General features: G+C 41.0%; 1 protein-coding gene across 1 annotated transcript; it reads right to left on the minus strand.

Annotated features, from left to right (window-relative positions):
• Positions 1-378: 378 nt before the first annotated feature.
• Positions 379-16,376, minus strand: LOC117966140 (mitoferrin-1-like). Its single transcript, XM_059008487.1, has 4 exons — positions 16,069-16,376; positions 8,083-8,311; positions 5,859-5,915; positions 379-5,566 (listed from the first exon to the last, which is right to left on the minus strand). Exons 1-4 carry the CDS (start codon positions 16,261-16,263, stop codon positions 5,040-5,042), a joined length of 1,008 nt encoding a protein of 335 aa, XP_058864470.1. The 5' UTR covers positions 16,264-16,376; the 3' UTR covers positions 379-5,039.
• Positions 16,377-26,271: the final 9,895 nt, after the last annotated feature.

The raw sequence follows: 26,271 nt of genomic DNA on the forward strand, positions 1-26,271 counted from the left end.
TGTTCAACCCCTGTGCTGTGGAAGCTCCCAGTTTACAATGATGAAATTGCCCTAACGAGGACACAATTACCTTACCATTGGCCTCCACCTGTGAACCATTAAAGTTGCTGTCACATTTTCTGGATAAAAACCCCACTGTTGAAGGGTCATTGGTCAGGCTGTGAATCTGAAGTACCACTGTATATTAGTTTAGGTTATGGCTCCTTTAAACCCAAACCTCCCGGCACTGCAGGCAGACTGTTGTTTTGCATTGTGGCAATAGCACACCCTACTGGAAAAACCACGCCTTGAGTTTTATCCAACAAAGAGGCACTTGCTTCAAATTAGGACACTGTGGGGGTTAAGAATCAATTAAAAAAAACACACATACACACCAGCCAAGAGCATTTCTTTACTATGTGTCTTCGCTCCAGTGTTATAACTGCAGCAGCAATATAAAATCATAAAACATCTGTATTTTAATATTTAAAATTATTTCAGACTCCAGATGGCACTATATATTTACAAGTCTTTACTCCTCGTGTGCGTTATGCAACAGACAGCAGCAAAACAAAATGCATTATACAAGAAAACAACAAATAATCATAATAATAATAATAGTATCTGTACATACTTTATCTAAAAGGATGAAATGTTCAGTTCTTTCGTTAGATTTGTTACAAAATACACATTTGCATAATTCAAACATGGTCTCCCACACTCCTTGGTCCTCATTCCCCAGTGCCAACACTAACGGACTGAAATGGAAAGGCATTTGAATTGGAAATCAATACATTGGGGAATACATTCATTTTAAAAAGGACTGGACCCTTTTAGGACTAGACTTTTTTCGGGGCTGGTTTCACAGACCCTGATTAGCACCTTGCTCATCAGGGTCTGTGAAACCAGCATTTTTTTTTAAACACACATGTATGTGATCCCAGCCCTGGATGAATAAAGAGCATGGGTAGGGTGCAGTGGTAAGGCAATGGTACACTTTTGGTCATTGTCAATCATCAAGGCTGATTCGTAAAGCTCCAGGTTGCTTAAGAACACCAGATGTTGTTTTTTTAGGAACATACAGCAAACTAGTGGCCTGCAGATGACTAGATGTAACAAACCCAGCATGCCTACTAAACCTCCATTCAACTAGATTTAACTGGCATTTTTTTACCAATACAATAACAAGAACAACAACAAAACACTGAAAAAAAGGTTCCTGTGCAATACAAGGGTGAAGTTCAAAGCCTATTGCAAAAACGGACAGATTGCGCACAGACTCTCTTTTACACACTGCAAGCCGCTCTGTGTGCTTTCACTTTTGTTTTCAGTTGGAAGTTGGAAGCAGCGTCCCTCCCTCTGCATTTCATGTTTAGCATTGTGAGAAGGTGTTTCTTTGCAAAAGGGAGTATGCTGCCCTCTGGTGTAGTATTAAATCAAAGCACGCTTTTGACCTTTCCCCGGTCACTTTGCTTTCAGTTTTGTTTTCAACGGGTTTTCTTTTAAAGGTGATGCCCGCTTTTCTTTTTTTGTCTGCGTCTCAACTTTAAAAAAAAAAAAAAAAAAAAAAAAGTGAAAAAAAATAAATCAAAGCTGGTCTGGCCCTTGTTTCTATAGGAATCGTAAGGACACTGTGAATAAAAGGATACGATTATATGATTATTAATAAAAAGAATAGCAGCAGCAGCAGCAGAATAAAAAGCCATTAGAACCTAAAAGTACGAAGCCAGAGAATATACTGAGAAGAGAAACAAAGACGGAATGGCTCCAGTTTTCTGTAATTGACATTCTTTTATATGAATCAAAAGTCCAGGAAACGGATCTGTGCCCCTTTGCTTTTGATTTCCTGTTTTGTTTTGTTTTTTTTAGGGGGAAGGCGGGTCTAGCCTGTAACTCAGCTGCAGAAAACATAAAACCAGCATTAAACCCATCAAACATGAACTACAATAAGAAAGCCAACACATGACTCAATGCCTGCGACGTGCACAGCCTCGCAAGTACGTTGATTCAGGGCTAGGAGAATAATAGCTGCACATTTCCAATTAGCAAATAAGCCATCTCTGGTGACTTACAGCAAACGAAATACAGATTCTTCACTGTCCACACCATACATTTACTACAGCTCAGTGGAAAGAAGATAAACTGTAACCTAGCCCTCTGTGCGTATTACAGCATACACATTTAATGCATAACAAGTGTCTCTAAACATCATTTAAATACAGAACAGAATTTAATTTAAAAAAAAAAAAACACACACTGTTCACAGAAGGCGTGATCTAGAAAGGAGAACGCAGTCCTCAAGCATCTTCGAGGGAATGATTATCCCTGTAGTGTGCGCTTGGTGACAAGTTCAGTTATTCGTGAACTAACTCACGTTAAGGTTACACGGCAAGGAGCAGTGTGTACGGTAGACAGAACCTCTCATCATTTATCACAGGACTTGTTAGAAATAGCAGCGGAAGCTCTCTCACTTTCACAGTACCTGGATGGGGCAAATCCTCACGAGTCCCCATCACGTCCATTAGCTTTAGTACACACACACACACACACACTCATATATACACACACAGTAGAGTGCAAATGTATTAGAACACCCCATTGCTTCTGTTTTCATTTGTTATGCATATGAAATCCAACCACTGAAACTGAAAATATTGGAAAACTGTCAAAATAGGCAAATTAGTGATGGTCCAATTTAATTGATGACTTTAATAGGCCACACGTGCAATTCATTTAAAATAGTAAGAGAAAAGGAACACAGTGACACATGGTAAAATGCAGGAGACTTTATAGAAGTTTAAGATGCTTAATTAAAGCACAAAGCGGTCTAACATTTTCACACGAGTGCCTATTGTTTCTATATCGTCGATTACTGACCGAAAATTGAAATTCTCACACCCAGAGGTTTTCATGCAGGTAGGTATAATATCCAATACATTTGCACACAACTGTATGAACTTGTTTATTCATGATGACCCAATTTTGACCCCTAGTGATCACGGGACACTGAACTGACCCACTGAACTCTGCCCGCTGATCTTTAAAATATTATATTGGTCCTGTCCTGATCAATTTTTGTCGTTCAAGGTCATGTGGCACGATGGGGTCAAGATCAGGCCATCAGAAACAAACACCACTGTGCAGGGTATGGGGGGGAAAAAAATTGGAAACACCTGCCATATGCAGCACACACACTTGTGTAAATGGGTGAACATGACAGATTCCTTTGTAATGCAAATTGCATACGTTTATATTCTGTAGTATATTTAAGTCGTGTCAGAAGCAGTCACAGTGGGCAAGAAAGCAAATCTGACGGACTGATATTGGGAGGACAAGCCTTGACTACAGAAACAAACCAAGGGACTGTTTAACAAGGTTTTAATGATCATTAATAAGAATAGAATTCTCTGTAGATTTCCACTAACCTAAAAAAGGCAATGATCATTAGAGAATGGTCACGTATCTCTTAAGAGCAAGTTGCTTAGAAATATGTGCCATCCTGCTCATTGTGGCACTGCATCCTATTGACAGTGCTATGGGAGGTGTTTCCAATTTTGAGTCCAATCCTTATAGATTTGTGTGGAAGCAAACATGACTAGCTTCAGATTTGCACAAAACAGCGGCTGTTTGGGTTCAAACAGACCAAACTGTAACCAGCTTTCAAGCCCACACTCGTCCTACTGCTGCAGGCATGTCAAGCAATGCAACCCATGACACCAGAGAAGAACTGCCTGTGGGCTACCTGATATTAGCTTTTTAATTAGCTATTGTACGTGTTTTAAAACAGCAGATCGCCTTGCCTGCTATGATTTTTTCCAATGCACTTCTCTTGAAAGTTAATCCAGCTTCCTACTCGAGAATATAAAAGTAATGTAATGTTTTTTTTGTTTTTTTTTAGGGAAACGGAATGAGGTAATGCTTGCAGACTAGGGTGAACAAAGCAGCGCGTAAGAACTTAGCGATAGCAACATTCAGTGCTTAAGGGAAATTCATTTACTCAAGAAGCTCTAGGTCCAGGAATAGGTAACCTTGAAGTCAATTAACGCATCAATTATTTACAGTTATTTTAGGTTAAGATCACGTCTTAAAGTCTGGTCTACAACTTCCTTTTCATTTAGTTTTCCTCATTGGTATAAAATGATTACGGTACGTACTGTAAAAAAAATATAGGATTTCAATTGTGTAGGTTACTTGAGAAATTGACAGCGCTGTTTGTGACAAGAAAAACACAACCCTATGGAAAGTCTAGGCACTTTTTAGTAAACGATAAAATGAATGATATTTGCTGGTAATCTTGACATCTTAAAAAAAAAACTAGATGTCCTACTTTTGAAAGACTGCAAAAAAAAAAGATATATGCCAATATAAACATTGACTTACTGCAGGGTTCTCTCTGTAGAAACATTCAGAAATTGCACTTTACATTACACCATTTCGGTTGATACACGAAGTAAAAATTGTCCCAATTGGTTAAAACTAGATAAGACAGGACTACTGATAAACAACACACCCGACGAAAAAAAAAAAAATCACCCATTGCATTAAGGAACATATTCTTTGATTCCAGTTAGCTAGGACACTGTGCAGATGATTGATCGTTCTGATGTTTCTTTTGTCATGGGTACAGTGGGGGAAAAAAACCTACATTCATATAAAATAGATCATGCCAGGGCGTTTCTGAGATCTGATGAACATGACCTGTCATTTATCATTTCCTATAGCCCACTCAGTTTCCTATTGACACATACTTCAGTTTCGAACACCAAATCCCATCACAAACACACTGCATAATGAAGGCTTACTGGAGTGCTCACTTGCTTCTTATGGCACAGTAATGGTGCTCATTAGTGCCCTTACCAATCACTGCACCTCCACACAGAATGGAGACAAGCAGATGTGCAGATCCAGTTAAGTTCTGCAGTCAAGGGAAAACAAGAAGTAAAAAAAAATAAAATAAAAACATCTCCCGATTCTTGTTGAAAAACGGGGTCCCAACGGGGTCTCAATTTGCTCCCTATTAGCAAGAGCGCTTAACTGGTTTCGTTTTCTGCCCCTCTTCTTCAGGACGAGGATCCGCCGCTCTTCTCCAGGTTGTGCTTGGTGAGGAAGTACTTGAAGAACTCATAGACCGACCAGGCGATGGCTGTGGAGGGCATCTGGAAGATGATGCGAGCCTGGGCCCCCTTGAAGTAAGCCTGGACGCCTCCCAGCTGGTACACCGTCCTGAAAGCGTTGGCCATCCCGGAGAGGTGACCGCTCACGTGGGCGGAGTTCAAGGCCACGTTCTCCTGCGTGTTGAGCAGCGTTTTGCAGACGTCCAGCGGCGTCGTGGCGGCTGCGGCCACGGCTCCCGCCAAGGCCCCGGAGATGATGTGCGTCTGGGGCTGGTACTGCCGGCGCGGGTTCAGCTGCTCCTGCATGAACTCGTAGGTGATGAAGTGCAGGGCCTGGAAGGGGATGTTCATGGTCAGCTGCGTGGTGTAGCTGCGGTAAAAAGCCGCCAAGCCCTCTGTCCTCCTCACCGTGCGAATGCAGTCCCAGACGCCCTTGTAAGGAGAGTTGTACATCTGCATTCTCGTCTTCACAACTGCGGAGCCCCAAGAACAGAGATGTTAAGGTTTGTTGGAACAGTGTTGGAAAAACGGGGGGGTGCATTTGACATGAAGGGTCATGAGGATGGAAAAAAAGAAAATGGTTTATCTAAACTAAAAAATAAAAAAAAAATCTTCCCTGTAAATTTTGATAGACTATTAAAAAAAAAAAATTTCCCCCCAGCACATTTCCATGTACTTTGACTCAGGCCTGAATAAATGAATGCATACATTACTGCAAGCTGTTCACTCAGCATGCTGTACTATCACACCTCTGCATCACATTACCTTCTGCCGGGTTCATCACTGCATCGTGGAGCACTGTAGCCATGCTGCCAGCAATGCCTGGAAACAATCGAAAAAAATAAATAAAATCAACACTGTGCCACTGTTACTGTCATACAAACACATCTATGGAACCTGTGTAAGAAAAGGCAGCATACAGCCAAAAACAATAACACACCGAGGGAAACTTTGTTTTGCATGAAGCAGGGATGGAAATAAGACTCTCACTGCATTGCAGTTTGGTCCATTCCTGATTGTATCATCAAGTTTTATGAACTTGTTACCTATACACTAGGGCTAATCAAACACATATTAAAACCTGAAATGGGTAAAACTGCGATGCAATGGGAGTCTTGTTTCCATCCCCGATAAAGGCGTTTCAGTTGCTTGAAAAGACGACTGTGTAGGGGAGCTGGAGTCTGAATCTTACTTTTTGCTTCACAACTCTGATTAAATACGCAACTACCTGCAGAAGCCTTGTGGCCAAACAAACATTGATGTGGTTTGCATGAAAGATTCCTCTGGGTTGGGAGGTAGTGTGCTCTTTTGCGATTTATCATCAACTTATTTATGATAGTGGGGAGGAGATGGGCGTGCTCAAAAGTACAAGGCGTTTGTAGCAAGAGTAAAGGTAAAGCAAAAAAAAAAAAAAAAGATCTTTTACAATGTTTGCTTTGGTCTGAAGGGCAAACATTACAAACAAACTGAAACCTGTTGCAGTTCAGCATGGGGAATGCAAGAAGAGTGTTATCCGTGCAGTCTAGCACACATGGGCAGCAGTGTGGAGTAGTGGTTAGGGCTCTGAACTCTTGACCGGAGGGTCGTGGGTTCAATTCCAGGTGGGGACACTTCTGCTACACCCTTGAGCAAGGTACTTTACCTAGATTGCTAGAGAATAATGTGTAAAAAATAATGTAATTGTATGTTAAAATAATGTGATATCTTGTAACAATTGTAAGTCGCCCTGGATAAGAGTGTCTGCTAAGAAATAAATAATAATACAGGGAAATAAAGCTCTTTTTTCCCCCCATTGTGCTCTAATGAAGGCGTGATTTATTTAAATTAATAAAGTAAAAAAAAATCATGCAATAATCTCAGTTCTACTTTATTCCTTTCACTCGTAAATTACTTTCACACTGCTTGTCTGTTAAACTGGGATATTTAACTTGCAAGAATTAACACAATTAATAAAGGAAAGCGGTACAATGTAGGCCAATGGTTACAAAACCAAAATGGATTTGTATGCTCTTGCCTGTAATCTATAACGGTCTTGAGCTCTAAAGAGGGTGAACAGGAAAGAAAACAACAGCAGATAGAAACCTTTTGACTAACAACAGAACACAATAAAAACACAGTGTGGCGGCTTGTCTAAACTGTGATCTGGGCAGCAGCCAACGAAGACTTGGAATAAACAGCACTTGTTTAGTTCAATCTCAGTACACAGACGGAACAGAACCATTTATTTTGCTTGCAGCCTTGCTACTGCAACCTTAATGCTGTAGCTAGCAAAATGTCTTCGGACAGCAGTTTTGTACCACTCTGTTTAATTAAAACCAGACACTGGAGAGGATTGTATTTCAACAGCGGGACTTGGCGTACAGAATGCATCTTGTTTCTCACTCTGCCTAGGAGGAAAACTGATCTCGTAAACAATAGGTAGAATTCAAACTGCTTTAGCTGCGGCATGTGGGTGCAGTAAGAAAAGTAAAATGTGTGTTAATGTCGACCCAGCAGTATGAACAAGGGGATGAAAACACTTCTGGATCTATGACAGCGGCGCTAGTCCTTTTCAATGGAGTCATTGTGATTTAAAAGGAGTAAGCTACTGTTGGTTAAAGAGCTTGTGCTTGACAAATCGAGCCACGCAACTTGGTTTGGACATTCACACTGAAGTCAATGGAAGTTATGTGGGAGCTGCTGCAGTAACAGCATTCTTATCCGAGACATTGGGCGCTATTGTCAGCTTTTTTAACACATTGGAAGTGTACGTGAATCTATTGATTCAAAAGAAGAAAGGCAAAACTGAAGTTACAAAACTAGAAATAAACTGAGAGTTTCATTTAAAAGTCATTTTAAAAGAACGACATTTAGAAACCAACACAAGACGAGACTTCACCTGTGGATCTGCAATTCAAAACGATGGTTTTGAAATAAAGCCCCCTTTTTACATCAGTTAGCTTCAGCTTGCTTCTGTCATTAGATTATTATTTTTTTTTTTTTTTTATACCGTTTGCTGTGTGGCTGTTGCCGCCGTGCTTGATGATGTCACTCAGAGTCCATTTCATTTTCTCGTAGCAGGCGAAGTAGAGTGCGTGCGCAGGCCCCGCCCCCAGGATGGTGATGTTCATCCCCCTCAGCGGCCGCCACACCCCCTCAGTGCGCACGATCCTGCGCAGCGCCTCGTACACGCTCCGGTACTGCGCCCTGGGGTCTGGATACAGACTCTGCATTCGCGTCTGGAGAAAACACACAGCAATACAAAATCAACACCGGAGCCATTTATCGAACTACATTTCCTTGATGACCTTAGACCCGCTTTCTTTAACCGTTATAACAAACCAAGTTGAGTAGACAAACGTTTCGGCTAGTGCCTTCTTTAGTCTGCTTATGGTTTTACCTTAGAAATCTGATCTAGTTTAGAGAGGGAGAAGTGCATATCTAGCAGTGGAGGCTCCTTAGAGGAGGCAAGTCTCCGTTATAAACTCCTGTTTGTTATGAACGTAGCAGTAGCAGATCACGTGATTTGAGCACAGGTTTTAATTGGAGGAGCCCAGAGAGTTTTTTTTTTTTTTTTCATCAGGAGGAGACAAGCCTCCATTATAAACTCCTATCTCTATAACCACAGCACTAGCAATCTTGAAATCGAAATGCTATATGAATGTTGTGCATTTCTAAACATATGCTGGCAGTGTGTAACAGTTAAGTATATTAGAATAAACTCTGATGGGCTACTGTTTTATTTTCTCTGTTGGCTAGTGGAGAAAATGCATTCAACAGCCAAATTGGGGTAAACCTGTTTAGGCAGCACTTGTAGATCTCTTGATCCTCCTGCTATGCACTGGACTTGCCTGATCTACACACCACGTTACTGGATCCTCAGCTGATGCACTATCCTTGCACTACTATTACGTCATTGTAGATATAACCTTGTAATCCTAACTTGTTGCATCCTAGTTCATATTGTATTTTAGCAGTATTATTTGCACTTACTGTAAACTACACTGTATTTAAATATTCATCTTTCATTGTAACCCTGCACTGCCTTGTAACACCTGTAGTTGCCTTGAAATTGAAGTGTTGTCAGACCGAATACAATATGATTCTACTGCTGCTGGGAGTTTAAGGGACTCTACGTCCTCTGCCTTTTTTCTGCTACCCCATTTTTTTCCCCCACCACCCTATCTAGCACCCTCCGCCCTACCTAAATTAGTGAGAAGAACGGCAGCTCTCTCCACCGTGGAGTTTAAAGAGATAACCGAAGAATCTGCCTGCAATTGTTTTTGATTCGTTATTACTACCGTACAACGTATGTGCAAGCACATGTTTATTTGCAAGGACGTGCTACTGTAGCTGTCTTTCTTCACAACAGCTATCCGGTCACTTTGTCACTTTCCAGTATCCACACTCTATACCTGTTGCAATGGAATTTCAGGCAGGTACTGTAATACAGTAAGCCAAGTCAACACCTGCTCCTCTTATCCCTGTAATCCATGCACTTGAAAGATCACTCTGCATGCAGCAGGGGAGGGGGGGGGGGGGGCAATGAAAGGTTTGCATTGCATCTGTCAAATGCAGGCAATTACTTCTAATGTCGGTTCAGTTCTGAGGATGAAATGCACACAATACCAAAGGTTTCAAAGAATGTGCCGTAACAACAACTTGAAATATAAACCAGCAGAGAGATTTCAATCCACTTTATGGCGGAGCTTTGTCCTAATCCTATAAACACAGTATACGGTAGAGCAGTTTTGAGCACCTATGTATTTCTTAGTACATTCTTCTGATAGAAAGCATCATTTCTTGCTCATTTTTTGGAGTGGCTTTGACCCAAATGCTGTAAACCTGCTCCTTGCACAGGACTGTAGTGATTTGTTTGCACTGGTGGCAACGTTGGGACAGTTTTATGACTGAAATATACAGATCATAAAACTCCCTTGAAATGACTGTGTACTTTTCAAACGATTTCCAAGCAGCAATGTACAGAGAATGAAATGCTGTCTCTCTGAAATGTCCCCAAAGGCTGCTTGTAGAGAGTATCAGTTTAATTCTGCTGGAGTAAGTGCAGGCTAGACTGGGGATGAATTCTCACTGGCTCGTGTTAGGAACGCCTCAGTTACTGACACAATGGGTACCGAACAGAGAACAACCACCAAACGCTGCATTCCAAGGATCTGAAATACCAAAAAAAGAGCATCCCATAATACTGTGCCATTACTACACACACCCATGGTCATAAAAATATGATCCCATCAATAAAAATGACATCCATGCACCCTCTTCCCAATGTACACTGTACTAACTCTCTGAAGCGAGGTGGTTTGAATGTGTGTCCCCACTGAGAGTGTGATTTTATCTGTACAGTAATTCATTTACCACAGCGGAAGAAAGAGCCAGGAAATACAAAAATCACCTCACTTCAGAAATCAGTTTTGCGAGTTATAAAAAAAAATGTACAGAATAGTGCAGACATCTGGATGATTTGTGCAGGAAATAAGGAGTATAAAATGAGACACATACTTTAACACGATGTTAAACTGGTATAAAATAAATGAATTATTCTACAAATCTATCCTTGTCAAGTAGCAATACATTCATTGAACCATTATAAGGAAATGAAAACAGACTTCCAGTCAAAAGGTTTGTCAATTTTAGTTTCTGTTAGGATTTCTAAATGCAGCCCTATTGGGAGTATGGATGGTAGATTAAGAACCAGCCAGTAATGGAGGTTCCGCAATGACAGGATTCTCACCTTTGCTATGTGTGCCCAGAATAGAATTACCTTCTCACTCTGCCAGTAACCTTGTCACCTAGGAGTGGGAGTGACACCTTTCAAACACTCCCTATTCGTTACATTGTAACCACAAACAATAAGATTGCATTCACTCACTTCCTCACCTTTTACATTATCTAGAGATTACTGGAAGTCTTACAACAGCTGAAGGGCTCCTTCCTGAAGAGAGTTCAAAGGTTCATGCAAGAAGTGCCAACTTAAACAGCCATTAAAGAACAGGAATCTTTTTTTATTAAAAATAATGAGATGTGTATTACGTTGGCTTTGTGCAACTCATCAGCATAAGATCACATTTCTTGATCCAAGTGCTGTAAACCTGCAGCCTGATATCTGTTATTAGCTGTTGTCTAAATTGCTATTTCAGTATTCGTATGATTCTGTACGAAACACGCATCCACAGTGTTTAGAATTCACATCCTAGCCTTGTATTTAATGTATTGTTTTTTTACTGTTTGTATATAATGTATTATGCATTGTTCCTCACTATCTTGTATAGCGCTTTGGGATGGTGGTCCACTATGAAAGGCGCTATATAAAATAAAGATGGATATTGATTGACTGATTTTTATGCAGTAACCTTAGTGTGCGTTCTGTAATTTTATAGAAATGTAACACAATAAGTTTCGGTGTGTTATACACAGGATGTGCAGTATGTAATAGTATTCTATAAAAGTACAATAGAGTGTTTTGATAGGATTTTATTCTACCAATTTTACAGAATAACTAACAGTTGGCTGTTCCTTCAAACTGTACAGAAGACGTGACGGGTCACAGGACTGAGCTTCTATGCATATCACGACCTCCTGAAGAGCCGACTGTGTTTTAATTCAAATGGAAAGACGTGGGGTTACACCTTGATTATGCTGCATTTAGTTATACAGTTTAACAGTGCCTTTACTTTGAATCCAAAGGGAATTAGCCTCCTTAAAAAAAAAAGGTAAAACTGTGTGGAAAACACAGAAATTCTGCAAAGTCACGCACAATGAGCCATTGTCTGTGCTGGTTTATTGGCACCAAGTTCTGTACCAGGAAATAGATTACTCATAGGCTTCTAGCACAATGACATGTGTGGATAACCACTAGTACGATTACAAATACAACAGAATACAAATAACACAGTAATGGTATGCTTAGATGGTTATTGGGTTTAAGCTTTTTGTTCAAAGTGTAAACATCAGAATGCTCAAAAGAAGATCAAACATTTCTAAGCATCAGAATAAGTTCCCGAGTAGGTATGGCAAAAAGTATAAACTTTTAAAATCATACATTTCAACTCAACTCGGAGATTACAGCGTTAGCCACTAAATGCATTCGGGCATGTTATCCACTTGCTTTGTCGTTAATCAAACAGTTTATTTCAGTACATTCTTAAAAAAAAAAAAAAAAAAACAGGGATCGCTGTAAATTAGCAAGGTGTTTAATATTACACAATTTCGGAATGTCATTGCGCCCACTGATTTTTAAACACTGGCTGGCACTCCTTGTGATGATTTCATTATTATTTAGGTGACTGGCTGGTTTGATGCCAGTCACAGCTGATGCTGCCTCAGAAAGGGCGAGGTGCCCAGCGGTTGCGTGACAGACAGTTTGCTAATCGGTGTCTGTTCCAGCAGCGCAGAAGTGAACCCACCCAGTGCCTGCATCGGACTGATTCCTCTCACCAGGCTTCTGTGCTGCAGGCAAGCTGCTGACGATCACCCACAAGAGCATGCAGCGGCACCACGGCACGATGAGCAAGAGGTAGAAATTCACGAAAACATTATTAATTTCTTAGCAGACGCCCTTATCCAGGGCGACTTACAATTGGGGATCGGGATCTCGATTGTGCTTTTGCTAGTTTTGCGACATGGGCTACCATCCTCTGAGGAGACAGCATAATGCTTTCTGTACTTAAGCAGTAACTACAAGGCACATCTAGTGTCTGCTGAGTCTGACATCAATGGAACCAGTCATTCAGCAGCCTCTGCTGAGCTGTGAATGGGAGACTTTGTGACGTTACCTTTCCTAATGAAACTTAATTGGTTAAGACAGTCCACCTTGAATATAATGTGAATTAACAGCAGATTTTTAATTTTAGGGTGCTGGATAATCAAGCACCGTTTACAAGTGTCAGCACAATAAAAAATAACTTCGACAGCTATTTAAACACAGTCATGCTGGATGTCTTCACAGTCACAGAACAGATGTGTTTTACAATACTGACTTCACGCTGTGTGATGACATCCCCTCCCCATTGTATTACATCTTCAGAAGACAGAAGTGAAAGAAAAAAGTCCACTATTGCACAAGAAATAGCTGTTGCACAACTTTGGGTCACTGATGTTGTCATATGTAAATGTTTTCCTTTTCATTGATTTCATTGACTGAATTATAAAACAGACAAAGAGGACACTACTAGAACACCATCAGCCTAATCTGATGTACTTTCAATGTTTAAATTTAAATTTAAAAAATATAAAATGGAACCAATCTAAGAACAATTTATACAAATGTACACAGAACTAAGCTAAGAGGATCAGTGCAAATTATTATTATTATTATTTATTTCTTAGTAGACACCCTTATCTGGGGCGACTTACAATTGTTACAAGATATCACATTATTTTTACATACAATTACCCATTTATACAGTGGGGTTTTTACTGGAGCAATCTAGGTAAAGTACCTTGCTCAAGGGTACAGCAGTAATGTCCCCCACCTGGGATTGAACCCACGACCCTCCGGTCAAGTCCAGAGCCCTAACCACTACTCCACACTGCTGCCCCAAATGGTACAAGGCTGTGACGTGGACAAGAACTGATATTAAAACCTGCAGCTACTGGACTTTTTAGGGAACACTTGAAATGTGGTGCTGATGTGACCCTGTTCTTGTGACTTAGCAGCAAATCTCCATAACGCAGGAGGAACCAAACAGTCAGAGCACTCTGTTGAAGAGGGAGCTTTATTAGAGGCAACACACTGCACAATGGTTCAGCTGTCAGGAAACGCTGCAAAGACATGACTGCCATGCACATGTGACGAAGGCACCAATCACGCCACTAGCGGCAGTACAGAGGGTGTGCTTGAAAAGTCATGTCACACTACTCCTATGTAGTCCGCAGCATACGTGCAGAGAAATAATGCCTTTGTAAGGAATCCCTGAAAGCACGCACCAGGCAGGTGAACTAACTCTGCTTCACTGTGCAGCAAGGTCAGGAACCACTGCCACTGTTTGTCTTCTTGAATGCCAATAGATGCTACCTTAGGACAAAATACAATTAAGGTCATTGCCACTAACCAGTGTACTCTGCTGTTCCCATGCATTTCCTGCTCTTCATCACGGATAGCAACCATTCTTGACCACACTCTATACATTTTTCCAGTATTTCCAGATTACAACACTATGATCTAGCAGGCACACATTTGCATCTTATCAGTGATTTACCTTGCTTGTCTGTGATGATTTCACTATGCTTCTACAGTAGATTGCCAGGATGGAAATAAGGTTCACATTGCATAGCAGTTTGATCCGTTCCTGGCTTTACTAGGAGTTGATCAAGTCAAAATTTATAACAAAACGTGATAGTTTGTTGTTAAAAGCTACTGTAGCAATTGTCTCCATCTACATACAGTATTACCTTTGTATCAGACGGAAGAGTTGCATGTACCCAACTTCAGAGCTTTTCAGCACACAAAAAAAAGTTCCTGCGTCAGACAGTTCAGTAGTTCGGGACAAACACCAATCACATGTGCGTTAGATACAAAATATTTATTAGAGAATGCGGAGTATGCAAGGACTGACAATACAGAATGACACGGATTATAACATTAATTTGGCATCAAACCTAACTTAACTTGACGACTCACTGCCTGGCCGAATGGACCAGACAGAAACCCCCAAGACCATAACTCTATATTTTGAAAAAGGTGGGGAAGGTGAGGTGGTGGGTTACGATGAAATCGAGATGCAATGAGAGGTAAGTGAAGAGGGTATATATTTTACTAGCAATCTTGGTTAGCTAATGTGCAAATTGAATGATTGAAATTGGTGACGTGGCGATTGATGCCTGACCCTCCTCCAGAATTTTAGTTATTAACTACAGTTTTCAGATATCGTCCGTAACTACTGAGATTTCTCTTAGTATTTCAAAACTTTTCATGACGCACAATCTGGATTTAAGAAGCACAGGGTAATTATAAAGTCAGATGGGGCACTTCGCTTTGCTCTTGTGGGAAAACAATTCACCACAGAAACTATTTCAAAATGTACCACTACTCAGTGTTTTGCAGTTATGGATGATATCTGAAAACTGTAGTTTATGTAACTGTCTGACGCAGCAACTTTTGTATGTGCTGAAAAGCTCTAAAGTTGGGTGTAGTTTTTTTTTTTTTTTTTTGTCTTGTTTTTATCAGGGTGGTGCAGTGGTAATACTCCTAAGATATTGTACACATGATCAAATCCAGAGAACAAAACTGAATGGAAAAAACAACTGACACTAAAAACTGTGCAAAAACAACGCATCCCATGCAACTCTTCTGTCTGATACAAAGGTAATACTGTATGTAGATGGAGACAATTGCTACAGTAGCTTTTAACAACTTATCAACTTTTGTTATAACGTTTGACTTGATATGCTACTCGTCTGTACTGTAAGTACATACTTAACTCAAAATCTCTGTTAACACGTATTACTATTTAATATTGTCGACTTCACGTGTTTATAATTACGTCCTACACAAACGACTCTTACACTTTGTTCCGTGTCCTAATGACATTAGGCTGACATTGTCGTTGCAAGCTAGCATGACTTGGCAAAGGTTGACGTCTGCCTTTACTTTCTCCCAGCGTGTCAAACCGGTCTGCACCCTAGGACGGTAGGCAAATGTGAGGCTGCAATGCAACTTACAAGACAGTCACCGAGCACATTTCCGCGAGTCCAAATGAAAAAAAAAGTAGTTTACTAGTGCACACGCAAATGCATTAGTAATGTACCTTATGGCAGCGCTAACTAAATTAAATATAATAAAAAAACAGACTTTTTTTTTTAGGCTTGCAATTTAAAGTATAAAACTAAAGCTCAAAACTAAACGGGTGGAGATAGCAAACAAACAAACACATAAGCTAGTTGTGTGAGTGAGTGTGTGTTTTCTTTAGTGGTCAGACACGTGCGTGTGCGTGTGCGTGTGCGTGTGCGTGTCAGACAGAAGTCCACGCTCCCTTACCTTGACAGAATCCACTGGGTACATCACCGTGTGCTCCAGAATGCCCGCAACGGCGCCGGCTGTCATCTGTGTCCCCAGCGAAACGGTGAGCGGCAGGCTCTCGTAGTCTACCACGTCCACGGGCTCGTCGTCGTTCCTTTCGCTGCTCTCTGCCATCTCCAACGCGGCTACAACAGTGTCTGTACGCAACTCCATCCCAATTATTTACACACTCGGGGCAGCCAGCTACCACTGCTCCTTGCAATCACACCGCTGTGACGTCATTCTACATAGTTACACAACACCCCGGGTGAGCCAATGAGAACAATCATACGGAGTAGAATTCTAAGGCAAGGCAGTGATACGACTTCAGAGGGCCGATTGACAGTGGAGATAACCAATGGGAAAGCTAAAAAAAAAAGCTCGATTGCCGGGGATAAAACTATGACGTCACTACTGTATGTTAAGCGATGGGAAAGAGGTTTTTTTTTGATCGACTTAGGTTTTGACCAATTGTAAACTTCACAATTTGGGTTGCGACCAATAAGGAAACGGGTTCGGGAGATCTTGTCTAGTGCAGGTTTTGAAAAAAATAAGAAAAAAAAATGTCAAACTATTTCAGAGTAGAAGTTCGCGTGTTGTAAAATGAGCAGTTAGGAAAACAACGAGCAGGCTTTTAACATTCTTAGAACTGTCACACATATTGCATTTGCAATTAATATTGATAATACGACTGTCTATACACCATAAACAACACATCTATATATTAAATAACAATTTCCCATGGCATGGGCTGTGGGTTTTATATCCGTATGTCACATGTGTGTATATATGTGAGTGGACGTTTGTATTACAAGAATACAGTTAATTTGTAAACTATATATATATATATATATATATATATATATATATATATATATATATATATATATATATATATATTTACATGGATTTTCCATTTGTTTTAATATATTTGAAGTACAGCAAAGTTTACTTTTAATGATAGCCCTTTTAATAGGATCAGCTGAATTACGTATATACTGTAAAAATAGACGTAAAAAACTGAGTAGGAAATATTGTATGCCATTTTTTTTATTATTATTATTAAATCATGTAAGAAATTAATTGGAGTGTCAGTGTTGAGAAAATTCCTTTGAATACTACGACTACTACTACGACTACTAATAATAATTTAGCAATGTGTTTTCAAAGGGAGACCCAAGTTGCTTAGTTTGAAAGTTTGAGAATGGCGTTGCCTGTGTTCCAGTAACGTGGTGTAATGATTACAGATACAAAACTCCACAGAATGGGTGTAACAAGGGAGCTGTCCTTGTGTTAAGGCAATGGTTTGGGTGGGTCATACAGATTAGGTGTCCCGGGCTACCTTTATCATAGGACATCTGCTGAATTATCCAGCAGGACAGCAAAGGCGGTAAGACAGTGACTCAAAGATAACAGTCCGGCTGCGAAGCTCGTTCTTCATCTGATCCAGTGGTCTTCAAAGTTCATTTTTTGTTGCTGTTGGCAACGTGCACATTTGTGTATTTCTCACCCGGCTCAGAGCATTATAGTTTCTCTCTTTTAATATTTAACTGACTACATATTCCAAAATGTTACAATTGTTACAAGATATCACATTATTTTTACATTCAATTACATTATTTTATACACTTCCTGTTACACTGCCCCAAATACTCAAAAATAAGGGAATCATATTTTCCAAAATGTTTAAGTCAGGTAAAAGAGTTTCCACACTTTCCTGATTCAAAGAAACTGCCAACCCTGCTAGGAGAGGGAGAGCAGACAGCAGAGCTAGCAGCTCAATACGTGTCTGCCTGCCACAGCCTGAGGAACAGTATGTAGACACATTTTCTTTTATTTGCCTTGGGGGTATCTGTATGCATTTTGTCTTTTTTGATGTTCGTTGTGTAAGTGCTTTGGCAAAACTTAATTTTAATTTTGTCATGCCAATAAACCCCTTTTTTTAATTTGAATTTGCATAGCAGTTTGATCCAATCCTGGTTCTGCTATGAGTTTAATAAGACACACCTGAGCTTGTTACCTACACACTGTGGCTACTCAAACTTGCAGTTAAGTCTGGAATGGGGTTGAAACTGCTATGCATTAGGAGGCTTAAGAGGTCTTTACTTACAGAAGGATCCAATGCGACACGAGCAGCGTTCTTTAAACTTCTTCATGCTTGATCTTTAGTTCATTACTTACTAATAATCCTGCTCAACATATATAATATAACAACCTTGACTTGCATAAAGAAGGAAAAACATTGAGTGAAATAGCTTGCATCACTCGATTTTCAAGGTGTGGGATCCGAAGCATAATCAACAAGCACAGAGAAACATCATCTGTAATTGACAAACCCAGGAAGACCCAAAAAGCTGTCTAACAATAACTGATTCGTTTACTTTGCTTTTAATAAATATTTTTATAAAAATGTGTAAATAATATACATGCAATCTTATAATACAAACATAATGTTAATTATATAGCTTTAACATTCATACATGTATGACTCTAAATCCACACCCCATACCTTCAGTGATGAATAATTATTACATAATAATAAGAACAATATGATAACAATTGTTACAACATTTTTTTTCGCTGTCGCTGTAGTAAGCCGACAGTAAGGCTAATTCAATGCATTTAGTTTTTTTTTTTCTTCTTACATTTAAAAAACAACACTAAGATATTTTATTCATAAAAACAGACACTTTGTATTGTTTAATAGTACAAGATTCCATTCGTTATGAATCACTTTTGAAACATCCACCATATCTTGGTTTGAATAAGTTCATTTTGGGTAGGGTGTCTATTTTATTCCCCGTTCATGCTGCCAAACTGCACCAGATGACAGGACATATTTGCAAAGCGTTTGCTCCAGTCCTTAATCAACTCTACTTTTTGAAAGAGGTGAAAAACCCGGTTAATTTGATAAAACTACAGCTATGGCCTAGTGGCTTCTTTTGCAATGTCATTTTGTAATTTATTTGATTACATGATGTTACATAAAATATGTAAAGTATTTTCATATATATATATATATATATATATATATATATATATATATATATATATATATATATATATATATATCTCCTAAAATTCTAGGTGATGAAAACTTTTGGCCATATAGAACCAATTCACTATGTAATATAACCCAAGTTGTCTTAGTCACTACCAAGGTATTTGTTTCTCATTCTGTAACATTAAGAAACTTTTTACCCTTTCAAAAAATAGGAGTAAATTAAAGAATGGAAGAAACACACTGGAAATATAGCCCTAAATCTCTTAGAATAATAATAAGTGACACCCTACACAACATGCATTTATCGAATGAGATCATTTTGATGACTTTTAATAGTCTAAATTATTTAGCAGTCTTGCTCAAAAAAGATAGTAATTAAGCATTTAAAAAATCTCACTCTTAATTTTTTCAAGCCTCGCTCTTTTTGATGCGCGATCTACGCTGCAAGACTGGCATAGAAATCCCTTCTGAATGCATTCCAGCAGTTAAGTTCTGAGGACAGCCCTGAAGTTCATTTCATACAATTGCTGCATGCAGGCCACCATGCACAGCTTCCTACAATCATGTGATTGGCAAGCAGCCTGAGGGAATAGCTCACCACCAAACAGAACAGGATGGAACTTCAGAGCAAGTTTACAGGCCGGCAGATTCCATTATCTCTGCTTCTCAGAATCAAGGGCAGAAAGGGGGTGCATGAATCAGCCATGTGGAGACTTATGGTTTTTAGTCAATTGAAGATACGGTGGACTGAAGTACAATATGATGTTTTTGCATGGGCCAGGTGGCAATTAAAGGTACTGTCAATGCATTACATTTTTCAAATGTAGTTTTTCTTCCTAAAGCTTACCCCATGTCCCCCTTTTCAACCCAACTCGCCCCTGTGTAACTCTGTTCCCAATGTGCAGGCTCATGCTATTATTTGCTGCAATAGAAGCAGTCCTATGTTCCAATGGCTCATTGAGGACAAGGGGGAAACCAATTAAATACAGCAGAATTTAAATTAAAAATATAGTTTTTTATTATTATTATTATTATTTTTTTTTTACAGGAGTGGCTATAAAATGTATAATAAAATTAAAATAAAACAACATTAGAAAAGGTTTTGAATCACTAATTGTATTCTCTCATTAATATCATTCTAGATTGCACGACTTCTTCTGGTGACTCATCCATCATTTAATGCTCTGTTTAAAAGCTCTTCCTATCTTCTGTTGTGAACCAGCATTTACTTCTCTTTCCCTACTCTTGTGTTAAATTTGAAATAGTGATTTAGATTGACTTTATCTGTATCATTTGTGATTTAAATACCTTTTAGGATTTTTTTTTTTCATGTTCTTGTAAAGCCCTAAACTAATGCAATGGTTGCTGGAGCTCTTGAAACTGTATATTTCGTATGTTTGTGATGTGCATTCTGTGTCCGTCATGCTTTAATGAAAGGGAATCCATGTATGTTAATCCCATGCATTGCTACTGCGGTTCCCTTTCAATTCGAAGATGACCACCAGTGACATTATGTTTGGGATATACCTTCTCAAGATGGTACGGTAAGACTTCTGTGTTGAGCTGAGCGTGTTGATAGAAAAGAGCTTCTCAAGTCGATTGCATTTCTCCTGCATTCGTGCTGAAAGCCGGCTTGCCACTTTCCTAGAATCAACGACTTAAAAATTCGAGTTCTTTTTTTTTTTCTATCTTTCAGCAGCCTCCTCGCTTTGTAATGTTACAGCGCTAGTGCACGGCCGCACGGTGCCTCACGGTACACAGTGCACGTAGTGCTCACGGTACACAGTGCACGTGGTGCGCACGGTGCTCGGTATGCGTGGTGCACAAGATACACGGTGCAATCGGTGCTTGAACGCACGGTGCTGTATACTACAGTGCACGTGGTCTAACGCACACGGTGCACCCAGTGCAAGCAGTGTTCCGTACACGCTGTGCTCAGTTGGTGCAGAACACTCCGCTATGATGTCGGGCAAGACTGGGTTCCACACCTGTACGTCCTGCAGGGCCAAGATCCCTCAGGAGGACTGGCATACCCTCTGTGCGTGGTGCTTGGGCGTCCAGCATGCCACCATGGCCCTTGAGAGAGAGGTGGCCTGCAGTATCTGTGCGGCTCTTCAGCCCCGGGTGAAGGAGAACAGGTTGGAGAGGGCCACGAGGGCGAGTTCCGCGTCCGCGGTGGCCGGACAGTCGACGGCTCTCGGAGCCCCACAGCCCCTCCTCCATGGACTGTCCCAGGACCCCCTGCTGGACATCCCCGACGCACAGGCCCCCCGTAGTCACTCCACATCCCCGCAGACGAGAAGGGTGAAGCGTTCTAAACAGGCCAGGGACATTATGGACCTGAAGGCTCAGGTGGCCCAGGCTCCAGTCGCAGTCTCAGCTGTAATACCGCCCCAACTACCGCTCTCTATAGCGGCCTCCTGGGGCACAGCCTCCTTCACCTCTGGCAAGGAGGTAGGAGGGGAGCACGAACCCCCTGTCGAGGCGGAACCTAGCTGGCTCGGAATCATAACAAAAGCTGCCAACTGGTTTTATAAACGAGCAGGCTGGACTGGGAAGTGTGACCCTGCCCAGCAACTCTTTAAAAGAATCGGCCATGGGAAAAAAAAAAAAAAAAAGCCTCACCAAAATAAAACTAGCGAGAAACTACTTTTACACACTGCAGGCCCACTATGCACCCACCTCAGAGCTACAGCGTCAGAGGACAATGCAGGCACCCGGCCAGACCACAGGGGTCGCTGGTGCGCGGTGAGCCGAGGACACCCTGGCCGACCTAAGCTTTACAAAGTCCCACATAAATGTCTGAGAAGCCTCACATCTACCTGCTATTGGCACTCAAACTGTAACTGAAACCTGCGCTTAGTGCCAGTAATGAAGCTGTTTGGACAACATCCTACTCTAGTCTAGTCACCACACCGCAGCATTGTGCATTCCTCTCAACATTACTGCCTTTGCGAAAAACGAATCCTTTAGCTTATACATACTGAGAAAGCCAAGGCCTCTTTATTTTAGTAAGCTATGAAAGAAGTATTGGTAAGTAAAGTTTCGTTCAGTTCCGTTCTCCGCCCTGGCCGAATCCTTTACCTGCTTGACTTGGCGTATAGTTTTAGATATTAACACTTTTTGGAAAAAATCTTTACTGGTAAATCATAAAAATAAGAAATATTCAAATCGGTGGCAAAACAAACGGTAATATCCGAACAACGTTGACCACGGCTGTGTTTTGATATGGTTCCTGTTATCTTTGGGTCGCTACAGCGCCACCTGCTGGCTGTAACGGCTCTAGTTGCTGCAGGACAGTAGTCAGAATTGACCCAGTGGGGTGTTTTACTGGATGGATTGAGCGGCGCGCATCTTGTTTCCAGGATGAATTTGTCGAGGTCTTTACCAGCTTCTCATCATTGTGGTTTCATAAAACGAACAGGGCTTTTTTTTTTTTTCAGACATTTCAGTCAAAAGCCTTTTCTTTCTACACAACTGAATAAGGGCTTTTGTCTCAAATTCCTGTAATATGTTACTGTATTGTAGTAATGATTTGCAAATGAGATCAGTTTTATATTATTATACCTTTAAGAACATAAGAACATAAGAAAGTTTACAAACGAGAGGAGGCCATTCAGCCCATCTTGCTCGTTTGGTTGTTAGAAGTTTATTAATCCCAGAATCTCATCAAGCAGCTTCTTGAAGGATCCCAGGGTGTCGGCTTCAACAACATTACTGGGGAGTTGGTTCCAGACCCTCACAATTCTCTGTGTAAAAAAGTGCCTCCTATTTTCTGTTCTGAATGCCCCTTTATCTAATCTCCATTTGTGACCCCTGGTCCTGTTTCTTTTTTCAGGTCAAAGAAGTCCCCTGGTTCGACATTGTCTATACATTTTAGGATTTTGAATGTTTGAATCAGATCGCCGCGTAGTGTTCTTTGTTCAAGACTGAATAGATTCAATTCTTTTAGCCTGTCTGCATACGACATGCCTTTTAAACCCGGGATAATTCTGGTTGCTCTTCTTTGCACTCTTTCAAGAGCAGCAATATCCTTTTTGTAACGAGGTGACCAGAACTGAACACAATATTCTACGTGAGGTCTTACTAATGCATTGTAAAGTTTTAACATTACTTCCCTTGATTTAAATTCAACACTCCTCACAATATATCCGAGCATCTTGTTGGCCTTTTTTATAGCTTCCCCACATTGTCTAGAGGAAGACATTTCTGAGTCAACATAAACTCCTAGGTCTTTTTCATAGTTCCCTTCTTCAATTTCAGTATCTCCCATATGATATTTATAATGCACATTTTTATTGCCTGCATGCAATACTTTATACTTTTCTCAATTAAATTTCATTTGCCATGTGTCTGCCCAGTTCTGAATGCTGTCTAGATCATTTTGAATGACCTTTGCTGCTGCAACAGTGTTTGCCACTCCTCCTATTTTTGTGTCGTCTGCAAATTTAACGAGTTTGCTTACTATACCAGAATCTAAATCATTAATGTAGATTAGGAATAGCAGAGGACCTAATACTGATCCCTGTAGTACACCACTGGTTACCTCGCTCCATTTTGAGGTTTCTCCTCTAATCAGTACTTTCTGTTTTCTACATGTTAACCACTCCCTAATCCATGTGCATGCATTTCCTTGAATCCCTACTGCGTTCAGTTTGAGAATTAATCTTTTATGCGGGACTTTGTCAAAAGCTTTCTGGAAATCTAAATAAACCATGTCGTATGCTTTGCAATTATCCATTTTCAATGTTGCATCCTCAAAAAAGTCAAGTAGGTTAGTTAGACACAATCTCTCTTTCCTAAAACCATGCTGACTGTCTCCCAGGATATGGTTACCATATAGGTAATTTTCCATTTTGGATCTTATTATAGTTTCCATAAGTTTACATATAATAGAAGTCAGGCTTATTGGTCTGTAGTTACCTGGTTCGTTTTTGTCTCCCTTTTTGTGGATCGGTATTACGTTTACTATTTTCCAGTCTGTCGGTACAACCCCTGTGTCAAGAGACTGTTGCATGATCTTGGTTAGCGGTTTGTAAGTAACTTCTTTAATTTCTTTGAGTACTATGTTTGTACTTTGTTTTAGTACTTTGTTTTAGTTTATAATGGGTATTTTTTAATGAAAACATCATTACGCAAATGAAGGCACGAGCTGAAATGTCTACTTGACTGTTTATAGTTTTACTAAATTAAGCCAACATTATTATATTGGCAGAATTATAACAGATACTAATTAAACAGGAGTTTTGTTGGAGTTCCTGAACTCACACACCTTAACACAGACTTACAATAAAAAATAAAAAAAAAAATGACTAAAAGCGATAAAACCAGCAAACATCATCAAAATGAAGGAAGCAGTGAAAACAAAAATGGAATATTTTTTTTAATAGGAGTGTATCCTTTCAATGAAACATATTGAACACATAGCTGGGCATTGCTAGCTGAGCCAATGCTTAATCAATTTACTTCACCCCGGGTATTTCAAATCCAAATACAGTGGCAGTGCTCTCCTGCTGTGCGACAGACTGCACGTTTCAGCCTGGCTGGCTCTTCCTAGCAGCAGCACTGATGACATTTCCAGTGAATGGGGCTTTGGTTACGTTGTAAGTGGCTACACACTGTGTGGCAGAAGCATGATTCGACAGGGGTAATGTACGAGCCAGGCTGCGCTGCAGTGTTTGTGGAGACCCGGTGTGTCTGAGTGCTGGTGTAACACAATGCTGTTTTCACTGGAGCCTCCCTCTGACCTCCACTGTCTCAAGACCGAAACCAGGATGATTAATGACCAACGTAGCACGGTGACGCTGTTCTGCTCTGCTCCGGTTCGATGTGTGCTTTTAACGGAGGACTGTGTTTTGTTGTTCACTGGTATTCTTTTAAACAAATACACGGTACAGATTCCAACCTATTAGTGCCAACCAATGCTATAAAATCCATTACAAATAGTAATCTTCATTTATGTATTTATTTATTCTTTAACCAGGAATAACCCCACTGAGACCGAGGCCTCGTTTACAAGGGTGTCCTCCTGGAACCGACTCAAATAAATGTACTCTACGTACACACACAGGCTAAATGCGGTTTGAAAAGACCGAGCCTTTTGCCTTTCTGTCTTTCAGCGGCCTCCTTGCTTGCGTGGTAGGCCGCTCTTTGTTATCTGTCTGTCGTGTGTGAGAGTACACAGTTCTTCCAACGGCGCTAGGCCTTGCCATATCCCCGCTGTCGAGTGGACCCTGCCGACTGTGTAGGCCCACCCACCTCAGTGAGTCGGGCCTTTTAAACAAACAGTGTGCTCTCCCCTATACTAACTTTCTACTGTGTATTTGCTGTCTGCTTCAACTTGCCCCTTGTCTTGTGTCCCCCTGGTACACCCCCCCCCCCCCCCCCGGTGTTTCGGTACCGTGGTGCATGCATAGCCCTTGATACTTAGGTATCTCGGTGCAAAAGTACTCAGTGCATACGACACACGGTGCCCAGCGCCACAGTGTCAGTGCACGGTGCACATAGTGCACATGGTGCTTGATACCCACTGCTACCGTGCTAGTGCAAGAATGCATAGTGCTGCACAGTATGCGGTGCACATAGTGCAGGGTACTCTGTGCGCACGGCGCTCGGGATGCACGATGCATGCGATGCACACGGTACTTGGCCACTGCCACAGACCCAGCGCAACAGTTCATGGTGCTGCACGTTACTCGGTGCACGTAGTGCCACGGTACTCTGTGCGCACGGGGCTCAGCACTAGCTACAGCGCTAGTGCAATGCAAGCGGTGTTTAGTGCACAGCCCATGCACAACACCAGGCCCATGTCAGGCAAGTCGTGGTTCCACACTTGCACGGCCTGCAACGCCAATATCCCGCAAGAGGATAAACAAACCCTCTGTGTGCGGTGCTTGGGCGTCCAACATGCCACCTTGGCCCTCGAGAGGGACGTGGCCTGTAGCATCTGTGAGGCTTTCCAGCCCTGGGTGAAAAAAGCTTGTTTGGAGAGGCCACGAGGGCGAGCTCCGCGTCCTCTATGGTCGGACCGTCTGCAGCTCTTGGAGCCCCAGAGCCCCTCCTCCATGACCTGTCCCAGGACCCCCTGCTAAGCATCCCCGAGAGAGAGAGAGAGAGAGAGAGAGAGAGAGAGAGAGAGAGAGAGAGAGAGAGTATATTAACAGGACAATATTTCTATG

The sequence above is a fragment of the Acipenser ruthenus genome, chromosome 37, assembly GCF_902713425.1.
Source record: "Acipenser ruthenus chromosome 37, fAciRut3.2 maternal haplotype, whole genome shotgun sequence".
Classification (NCBI taxonomy): Eukaryota; Metazoa; Chordata; class Actinopteri; order Acipenseriformes; family Acipenseridae; genus Acipenser; species Acipenser ruthenus.

What these genes read in the sequence shown, in the direction of transcription:
- LOC117966140 (XM_059008487.1), bottom strand. Translation starts at nt 16,263, where the DNA reads ATGGAGTTGCGTACAGACACTGTTGTAGCCGCGTTGGAGATGGCAGAG. An exon ending in ACCCAGTGGATTCTGTCAAG is followed by an intron (nt 8,312 to 16,068) that starts GTAAGGGAGCGT and finishes TGTTTTCTCCAG; the next exon opens with ACGCGAATGCAGAGTCTGTA. An exon ending in CAACAGCCACACAGCAAACG is followed by an intron (nt 5,916 to 8,082) that starts GTATAAAAAAAA and finishes GATTGTTTCCAG; the next exon opens with GCATTGCTGGCAGCATGGCT.